At 42.8% G+C, this 10,752-nt stretch overlaps 1 protein-coding gene across 1 annotated transcript; it reads left to right on the top strand.

Annotated features, from left to right (window-relative positions):
• Window positions 1–2,318: 2,318 nt before the first annotated feature.
• LOC123970456 (E3 ubiquitin-protein ligase TRIM39-like) lies at window positions 2,319–10,427 on the top strand. Its single transcript, XM_046048501.1, has 11 exons — window positions 2,319–2,337; window positions 3,834–4,377; window positions 5,707–5,887; window positions 7,265–7,360; window positions 7,788–7,877; window positions 7,955–8,098; window positions 8,418–8,565; window positions 8,793–8,837; window positions 8,934–8,960; window positions 9,101–9,276; window positions 10,059–10,427. The coding sequence occupies exons 2-11, from the start codon at window positions 3,836–3,838 to the stop codon at window positions 10,425–10,427; spliced, it is 1,818 nt and encodes a 605-aa protein (XP_045904457.1). The 5' UTR covers window positions 2,319–2,337; window positions 3,834–3,835.
• Window positions 10,428–10,752: the final 325 nt, after the last annotated feature.

Below are 10,752 nucleotides of genomic sequence, written 5' to 3'. Positions count from 1 at the left end.
TGGATAAACTTTGTGGGTGGGTGGACAACGACAGAAGGAAGGAAAAGGGACAGGACGGCGACACCTGACAAGCAGACGGATGTTAATCTCGCAGGGAAACAACATTAGAGAGGGAGAGCGCTGTCGCTCTGAGGTTGCCTTGGAAATAAACTGCCACCATAGTCACTTCAGTCCTCAGAACAGGTAAGGCATGTTTAACTCAGGTAAGGTGGAAACACGCTGAAATGTGTGTGAAGGAATGCAAACAGCAATTTCTGGGTGTGAGAGACTTTGCACATAATGGGAAAGGCACTGTGGTAAAATGTTATCTTTTGTCAATAGTTGGAAGTCTGTTTACTTTTTACAGAGTTACTTTGAAGAAATCACTGATTTCTCAGTATGTAACAACGTGCTGAATGGTACTGTAGACTGTAACGACACCTGTCTCCACTAGAAACAGGTGTAAATATGTGTTTTGCATGTGACAGTCCCTGGGTCAGCCCCTCACACGTCATGAACAGGTTTCATGATGTCTTCAATGATATGAAAATATTGTTGAGAGAATAGTGTCAGAGAAAGGTAAACGTCTGGAAGGCTGAAAGGTTCAAAAACTCTGGTTAATTAAACACTTATTGTACTTTTTCACAAATTCAGGAATATCTTATTGAACGATTCACAGTGTGGAGATGGTGCAGTGGATAAGACACATGCCTTTGGTGTGAGAGACCCGGGTACAATCCACCATTGTGTCCCTGAGCAAGACACTTAACCCCTCGTTGCTCCAGAGCCGTGCGACCTCTGACATATATAGCAACTGTAAGTCGCTTTGGATAAAAGCGTCAGCTAAATGAGTGAATGTTCATTGATTTAGTTCTTTCATCACTGAGAATCCTTAACATTTGCCCACAGATCAGTTTGGAAAATGAATAGACAATACTAGAGAAATGGAACAGGTAGAAATGTAGAGAGATTACTTCCTGGTAACAACGCTGCTTATCAGATTATAAAACCAGTATGAGTGATATCTTGACCTGAAGCATTTACACATCAAAACTACTTACCTCCAAGTGTCTTTTCCAGCTGGGCCTAACCCTTTCAGCCATGCTTCAACCAATGGGGAATCTTGTGCCACCTGTACTGCAGCTGCTTGTGTGAATGCTTGTAATTTGGACGTTATTATGTCCTCAGGAGTAGACACCTGAGGACAATGTCCATCAACATGTGGGGGAGTAGCTATTACATGTACTCTCCCTAAATAATGGATTATTGTCATGGAACTAACAAAAGTTCCACTCTGCAGGTTTAAAATTATAAGTAGGTTTAGTTTTTGGTAACGGTCAAGATTATTTTGAAGTACATTGAAATTAAGGGACAAATACAGTAACAGTACAGTACGGGAGCAGGACACAATACGCATTTTATCAGCAAATAACTTGCTCTACACATCATTAAGTCTCCCAAATCATTACAAACATGGAATAGTAAAAAAAAAGCACTTGTGAAAAATGGTAATTATTATTGAATAAATACTTATCAATAGCAATTAGTATTTATCTGCTCATCTACTTTATATCATCAAGAAGATTTATCGGGCTTAGAATAACTAGAATTAGGTCTTTTAGAAAAGTAATGTCAGTAAGAAAAATATAGAAGTGTCTGGTACCTCATATTTCAGTAAAGGAGGAAATGTAGATGACTTGCAGGATTTGAGTTTATCGCTATATTTAACACTTCACTGAAAACGTCATGGTCAACAGATGAGGTCTATGTTGTTCCAGCCAAGCCTGAATTTCCTGATCTTGTGAAAGTACTTACCTGTGTTGTTTCAGTGTGTGGTTAGTGTGCGCAGACAGTCTACATTGTTTCTCACAGTGCTGCTGTGTGTGTTGTGGACGCAATGATTAGGTGAAGTGTTAAGCAACTGCTCTGTCTGTCTTAAGACCAAACTCATGCAGAATCGCCTCCACTGGCTCTAACAGATCGCTGTTTAGGCTGCGCTATGTAAAGGTACCAGGCATGGCTTGTTTCCTCCTGAACGTGAGAGGCTGGATGACGTTCTCATTTAGGGGATTTTTAAAAAGACATTCAAACTTGATAATTTTGCTAATTTGCTCATATAGAAAGTCAACAAACAACTCGTGTGTTTTTTTTCACTGTTGTTTCATAATGGACTTCACATCTCAGAAAAGTCCATTATTTTCCGTAATTTAAGACAAAAGGCAAAACTTTTGCTGATGTGTTACGGATCCCAGGTTGCTTTGATAGCGACCTTCAGCTCGTCTGTATTGTTGATCTGGTGTCTCTCACTTTCCTCTTGACAACACACCATAGATTCTCTATGGGGTTCAGGTCAGTCGAGTTGGCTGTCCAATCAGGCAGAGTAACACCAGGGTCAGCAAACCAGGTACTAGTGGTTTTGGCACTGTGGGCAGGTGCCAAGTCCTGCTGGAAAAGGAAACCAGCGTCTCCATAAAGCTTGTCAGCAGAACTTCACACTGGCCTTCAAGCTACTTGGATTCTGTGCCTCTCCACTCGTACTCCAGTTTCTTTGGACCACTTAGCAACGATCCAGTTCTGTTTCTCCTTAGCCCAGCTAAGACGCTTCTGACGCGCTCTCTGGTTCAGGACTGGCTCGACACCAGTAATGTGACACACGTAGCCCATTTCCTGGACATGTCTGTGCCTGGTGGCTTCAGGCTCAGTCCACTCCTTGTGAAGCTCCCCCAAGTTCTTGAATCGGCTTTTCTTGACAATCCTCTCAAGGCTGCGGTCGTCCCTGTTACTTGTGCACCTTTTCCTGCCACAGTTTAACCTTCCAGTCCATGACTATGCTTTGATACAGCACTCTGTGAACAGCCAGCTGACCTTCTGTGACTCAGTGAGTGTCTTCTGTAAGACCCTGATTGTGGTTGTGTGTACTGAACCAGACTGAGAGATTAAAGGCTCTTCTCAGGTTTCCCACATTTCTGTATTACACATTCTTTATTCTGTAAGCCGTAATGTTCAAGATGAGAACAAAAAAAGGCCTGAAATATTTCACTTTATTTGTAATGAATCTAGAACATATGAAAAAGTTTGTTCTCGTCGAGCAAGATAAGACCTTCACCTAGGGAAATAAAGTTCAGCGCTGAAACGGTATCAGGGTTATCTCCTGTAGCAACGGCAGTTGCAAGTGGGAAGTTTAGTGATGTCATGGCCGCGCCACATGGGGCACCTGCGCTGCCTTAAGGGGCTTGGCCAGCAGGAATCCAGTATTTGGATTCAACTTAATCTTTCTCTCAGGTGTGATTTAATGGACCAGAGGGATTTTGGCAACGTCGGGGGTTTTTTTGAACATGCAGGCCGCTTGTTTCACTAAACTTGTGGTCTCAACACCTGTTAAATGATGTGTATGCGTTGTTGAACGACAGTGTTTCACATTACCATAGGAACCTGTTGGAGTTGTTTCTTACAATATCTGCAAGTAAGGAAAAAGTACAAGTTTTATGTCGAGCATCAAGAACAGTATATGATAAGAATAAGTAAGTCTGTCATTATGCTGTTATATATAATGAATTACATGTTTATTTTCATTTTAAAAGTTAGGGTTAAAGTTGAGGTGAAGTCGCTATGCCTACGCTACCCCTTCCCTTTATCCCCTACCACAATAATAATAATTCTAATAATAATAATAACAGTTGTACAAGTATAAAGTGCAGAATCAAAGTAGAATAATGCATTGCAGGACATCTGTGTAATTGATAAGAGATTAATGGATGGACTAAGGGAAATGATGTGATGTGGTAATTGCTGCTAATTTAAGGTATAACTTTTTAATGGCAACACTATCTCTTATGCAGCTTAACATTGGACAGCTATGGCGCTGCCTGCTACCTTTCTGTCTGAAGACCAGTTCACCTGCTCGATCTGTCTGGAGATATTCAACGATCCAATCGCAACACCGTGCGGCCACAGCTTCTGCAAGGCCTGCATCTCATCGTACTGGGACGGAGCAGGAGGACGGGGTGCCAAGTTTTACCAGTGTCCCTTCTGCAAGGAGTCCTTCCCCAAGCGACCAGAACTCCAAATCAACCGAACCCTGAAGGAAATCACTGAACTGTTCAAGCAGGTTCCAACAGACAGAAGATCTGGAGGAGCGGAGAATACCAACTCGCATCCTCAGCATCATCATTCAGCCCAGTCTCCGCCCGGGAGGCCAAGGGAACTGCCGGAGGGCATCTTTGCTGAGATGATGACTCGTTTTAAGCGGTTGCCTTCTTCCGAGATGCCTCACACCACCCTCCCCTATCCCAATGACCCTCACGCCCAAAGCCCCGGCCCAGTCAACGCTCACCTGTCCTTCCAGGCTCAGAACAATGAGCAACATTACCCGCGTCCACCCTACTTCCCTTCAGCCAGGTAACAGACTGCACTCCTTAGACTACATTAAAATGGGTTTGACGTCAACTGTAAAGCTTAACCAAAAAACAATATTACTATAAATGTAATAATAATAATAATGACATAAATGTTTGGTTTGTCAAATCACAACAAGCAAACATGCTGAGACAAGGAAAACGGGAATGTGGGAGCAAGACGCAGTGGAGTATGAAATTGCCCAACAGAATAACAAAGGGATTACTTTTCTAATTTTCAAACCTCACCATACCAATCAGGGTAAAATATAACATTTGTCTGGTGCTAGAGGAATGCTCATGGGGAACATGAATAAGAGCAATACGTTTTATCACTCGGTCAACGTCCAGTTACACCCAGTTTGGTTAGGTTTAGGAAAAGGTAATGGTTTGAGTTAAAAAACTGAACTTATGTAGCTTGCATAACCTACTTACATTCACTAAAAACATTCAAGGTTGATATTTTGTTTCACACGGGAAACAAACACCGGTCACCTGGGCGAAAGTCTTGATACTACTAGGTCTACCAAAATGTTTCTGAGCAAATTTAATTTTAGCATTAATGTTTGGTGTCTAGGCTCTGATTAGTGATGTGTTGTTGGCAAATGTTTGTTTCAAAAGAACAAATCTTTTATAATAATGATAATAGTAATGCTTAACATTTATATGGCGCTTTGTCTTAGATACTCATAGCAGGTCAGTGGATGGGGACTCACTCACTGAGTGAATGATCCAAGCCATTTGTTCGGACAGCAAATACACAGCTGATTAACATTTAACTGCGATTGGATTGCAATCCACATATTCTGTATGACATTATCTAGATTCATATTACATGCATAGGCTAACATTTACTGTTACAGCGCGCAGTGCCGCAAGCACACACACAATGTTATACGGCTATAAGGAATTCGATTGTTTATTCAGCACCTTCAGTGTTTGTTATGGAGTGGTTGCATTGTTGTGTCTTACCTTGTGACACAATATGAGTGATGGGATATTATCACGGAGTGCATAAACAACATTGCTGGATCAAATACATTTAAAATGAGCAAGGTCACAGTCACTGGATTTTCTTAAAATTTCACTTTTTCTAATTAAACGAGTGGTGAAAGCTTCATATTACCATGTCATATAAAAACATACACACAGTGAATATGTTTCTTGTTCAAGTGAAAAGAGCAAAGATCACCCATGTACTCAAGAGTTCAGTGGCAAACATAAGCTTTCATTTCTTAAATGGAAACGGCTGAAGCACTGTTAATATGTGACTAATAGCGGTGAAGGTGGCAAAACTGACAGCAGAATGAATGTTGAATGATTGCTATGACAGGGACCCTCTGAAAGGTCGCGGGGACTCTTCCCCCGGTCTGCCTCTGTGTCCCATCCACCTGAGAGGTCTGGAGTTCTTCTGTCAGACTGATAACACCTGCATCTGCAGCATCTGTGCGGAGACAGCAGAGCACCGAGGACACAATGTCACCTCTGCTAAGAGAGAGTGGCACATAAAGAAGGTAGGGTTTCAGCGGTATACCTGTTTCACAGAATACAGTGGCATGTACCAGTGTATGAATACCATGTAGTACATTTATATAATAACTGTGTAAAACCGTGATATTTTGTGAGACCGTTATCATACTGTGAAAATCTCATACCGTTAGAAACCTTGTGTCAGTCAGTCAGTTAGGGAGAGTTGTTCAACTGGCTGCAGGAGTTTTCATCAGGACTGTCTCATTTATTAACAAACAAAAACATAAAATCAGTACCCAGGGCACAAAGTCCAAACCGGAGAACCAGAGGCATGAACTTCCAAGAGGAGTACCAGGGGCACGACGCTCTTTCCAGGGCAGTGTGTGTAGCCTGGGGAGTGGCGCTTAAGAGTGGGCATGCCGGGACAAGGGTCATGCCTGTCTCCAGGAGCACTCGCCTTCGTAGACATCCAAAAGACCCCTCTGCTCCAGCTGGGTCCCATAGCACAGAACGGGCTATTAATCCTGGGGAGACATCCAAGAAAAGACCTTCCGCCTGGAGCACTGGGTTAAGCAGTGGCTGCATAGATCCAAGCCTGGCTCCAAGGAGCTTAAAGCAACACTATGTAGTAGCTTTAACAGCTTTAGAATCTATTGTGAGAACGGCGTAATGCTTTACGGCGCCACATCACACACCAACACGGATCTTCAGCAAGCAAGCTTTGAGAAGAAGCACTTACTCTGTTCTCTCAGTATGGATATCATGGCAGAGGCTGCGAAGACACCGAAAAAGACATTGGAGGAAGCGAGGAAGAGAAAAAGAGTGACTGAGCAAGAGATCCGACAAGATCGGAGTCGCTTTTACTTGTTAAAAAGAGTTTAAAGGATCCAGCAATTGCTTGATGTTTGCCTGTGTTAGCAAATTTGTCAACTCCAGCAAAATCAGCCAGGCTGGGCTCCAGGGAGCTTCCTGGTTCCTCCTAAATGGGCATTGTGTTAAGCATAGACAGCAGAGAGCCAAGAGAATCTGAAAGATGCCATAACCACATGAATATGTGGTTTAAAGTTAGGGTGAGGTTTGTTATTTATGGAACATATCCAGTAAAGCAAATAGCAACACAAGAGATGTTCCCGATTTTGCTCGCAAACAGCAAAGCATGCAGTCCAAACTTTAACAGATAGGGGCAATACACTGAAATACAGTTAACACATGACCTGGGGGGAAAAAATGGCTCAATTTAAAACACAGCAATGTTACCGACATCTTGTGCTCTCTTTTTTTTTGCAGCCATGGATCCCAACCCCTTGTGTTAGCATTTACTGTATGTGCACCTGGTGTAGAATATAGGATGAGGCGGTTATCGATTATAGACACAGTTAGGTTAATCCTGATTAAACATGTATGTTTTCTATCTTCTCCAGTCCCAGTTAGGTATTGCAGAGCTGGAGCTGAAGGAACTCATCTGCGAGAAACAGAGGAAAGTGGAAGAAATACACAACTCCTTACGAGAGACACAAGTGAGTTTTCAGTCTTTACCAAGGTGGGTCATTCTTTAGGTTCAGTCCAGGTTTAAGTCTGAATTAGCAGTCTAATTCTGCAGATGGGAATTAAGGCCCTTGATAGTGAGCCAGATCATTTGGCTCAGCTCAGCATAAAGCTCTTTCAGCTGCCAAACAACTCTTTCTTTAGTCCCAGTTATAGCTTTTATGATTCATCCAAATTTAGCAGTGTTGTTACCTGTGATTCTATAGTGAGTATATAGTGTCTGCACATAAGTAATTAGACAGTTTTTAATACTGCCAGTATGCACCATGTGCTGTTATTAACAGGCCAGAAAAATATCCTCCAGCCTGACGCACAGTTTGCTCACGAGCTTATAAAAGTAGCCAGCTTCCAGTGGGTGCTTTTCAGACATCTACTGCCGTTTGTCGTTTGTTGATTTAGGTTGCTGCTGAGAGAGAGACAGATGGACTTGTTTGTGCGTTTTCCAAACTTATCTCCAGAGTGGAGCGCTGCCAAGCTGAAGTCTTGGAGGTATGGGGAGAATCTTATAACAAAAACTGTTGTCTGATGATTAATGGTAATCGGAATTGGCGTACTTTTGTCCTCAGGTGATGGAGATGACTCGGCGAGCGGCTGAGCACAGAGCTCAGAACCTGCTGAGAGAGCTGGAGGAGGAGATAGCTGAGCTAAAAAAGAAGAGTACAGCACTCAGCCAGCTGGCTCTCTCTGAAGACTACATACACTTTCTAAAGGTATAGATTTTAATGTACGGGTAACGCAGCAAATGCAGATCTAGTAGCAAGTCAGGTGATGATGTACTGGTGACGTACTCGATTTGAATCCCGTTGTTAAAACTCTTTTTTCAAACATCGCACCATCACAGTGACTCCAGGTTTATTGCAAGCAAGCATTCTACAAAAACCTGTAACTGTTTACTCTCTGAAACTGATTTAGTTCACACACACACAGTTTCCTCATCACTATGTTTATCAGTGGGACTATCATAATATTTCTTCAGGCCCATTGAAGCCAGATCTTTTTATCTGTTTTAGACATTTTCTCTCTCTGCAGATGTTTCCTGTCTTGTCCGTCCCTCAACAAACTAAAGACTGGTCAAGCGTCTCTGTGGTGTCTGAGCTGACCTCAGGGGTGATTCTCAGGACTGTCAATCAGAAGATCGAGCGCTTTCAGGAAGAGATGCGGAAACTGCCCGAAGTCTGTAAGTCTGAATTCAGGCCTACAATCAAGCTGGATAGTCAAGTAAAGATTTGGTTGGCATTCTCATCTGGGGCCAAACATGAGCGACCCCACAGAGGCTAAATAGCTGGGATTCCCTATGAGTTCCCCTACAGTACCCCATGTTTTTGTTCTAGAAGCTCTGTCTCGTGCCTTTCACTGATTGAAGCAGAAATAAACAGGAGAAACGTTCTTTTCCCTAATTAACAGGCCAGCTCTCCTCGTTGGACCAATCCCTACCCAGGCCCAACCCAAGTGAGATTCTGATAAGCTATCAGCTCACATTTCTCCTGTTTTTAATCCTGTCAAATTTCATGAATCAATAAAATGTGGCTTTTCATTTCTGTGCAGAGATAAGGAGGGTTCAGGAATATGCAGGTAAGCGGTTTAAAAAACAATTCTGCCTTTATGGTTTGTTGTCATTTTCACTCCTTTGCCATATGCAGTGTTATTTTCATTGGTTCTGCCGTCCATGAGTTTAATTAATCCCCCGCTTTCTCCCTCTCTTAATCTGTCAGTCGACATCACTTTAGACCCCAGCACAGCCCACCCACGTATCATCCTTTCAGAAGATGGGAAGCAGGCGCAGTGTGGCGACTGCCATCAGCCGGTACCAGACAATCCTGAACGCTATGACCGGGTAGTGTGTGTGCTGGCCCGCCAGGGCTTCAGCACAGGACGGCATTACTGGGAGGTAAGTGGGATTCGCTGTGAAGCAATGAAGAATAGTTTGTGTGGTATTAATTTAAGGAGGCTGTGTTTGTCTGTTGCTTTGACCTAGGGGAAGATTAATTTATGCAGAAATCCAGGTCATTCAAAAGGGTTCACATACCTTTTCCTGTGGCTGTATGTAGGTATAAATTACAGAATGAAGTGCACACAAACAACCAGAATATCCATGAATAGGTGATTTATATTATTTCACTATTATAAATGTCGCAGGGCATTTCATAGGCATTAGATCAGATAGCAATTTCATTCATAGCCCTTATTCAGAGATCTATTTCTTGTTATTTTACTCTCTATTCTCAGCACTTTTTGGTCTGCAAGTGCTCTAAACTAAACTAAACAATTAAATGAACAGATTCAAATGCGTAAAAGCCGGGGTGTTGATGGCACAATGGATAAGCCACATGCCTTTGCTGTGAGAGACCCGCGTTCAATTCCCCACTGCGACACAGCTACCATTGTGTCCCTGAGCAAGACACTTAATCCATAGTTGCTCCAGAGGCGACCTCTGACATATTTAGCAATTGTAAGTCACTTTGAATAAAAGCGTCAGCTAAATGAATAAATGTAAAAGATTGTTATTAATGTAGTTGAAAGGAAAGAAATTCTATCCCATGTAGATAACTTGACTATATTTCCAAATTAAATACAATACAAATCCTACATATTGGAAAGTCCCCATATTTCCCTAATGTGTGGAAAGTCCACACTCTTTGCGGTAAACTGCACCTCACTGCCATCTTCCAGGTGGAGGTGGGAGGAAAGACTGACTGGGACCTGGGAGTGGCAAGCTGTTCAGTCAATCGGAAAGGAAAAATCACCGTCAGCCCCGCCCATGGCTACTGGTTCCTCAGCCTGCGGGATAAGACCGACTACGCCTTCCGAACACTACCCTCAACCATCCTGACAGTCAACCCCAGACCCTCACGGGTTGGAATCTATGTGGACTGTGATAAGGGCGTGCTGACCTTCTACAACGTGGAGGCCAGAATGCTCATCTACACATTCACAGATACGTTTACTGACACCATTCATCCGTTCTTCAGCCCCTGTACTAATATATCAGGAAGGAATGAGGCTCCACTAATCATTTGCCCTGTTGCAATGACAGAATGAAATGAAGCAACAGGAAATCTTTACTAATGAGGAATGCTTCCACATGCTTCCATGTATGCTGACATGTATGAAGACTGAGAAGCACAACCACACCTCTAGAACAGATTTTAGGCCAGCGTGTGACTGATGTGCTGCTGTTTTATTGGCCAATGTCAATACTTTGACTGAAGTCAGCAGTAGCCAATATTTCTGTTCTAATGTTTAGAATCTAGCACGATGCCACTAGCAGCATCATGAGGCTGTCACGTTCCCGCAAATTACGCATGTGCCCCGCCTCCCCCTTGAGATATTTGTCTTTGTGTATGGCAAAAGCATGACCCGCCCT

Source organism: Micropterus dolomieu, linkage group LG04, assembly GCF_021292245.1.
Source record: "Micropterus dolomieu isolate WLL.071019.BEF.003 ecotype Adirondacks linkage group LG04, ASM2129224v1, whole genome shotgun sequence".
Classification (NCBI taxonomy): domain Eukaryota; kingdom Metazoa; phylum Chordata; class Actinopteri; order Centrarchiformes; family Centrarchidae; genus Micropterus; species Micropterus dolomieu.
The sequence above is the reverse complement of the archived record's forward strand: the minus strand, read 5'-3'. Positions and strand labels throughout refer to the sequence as shown.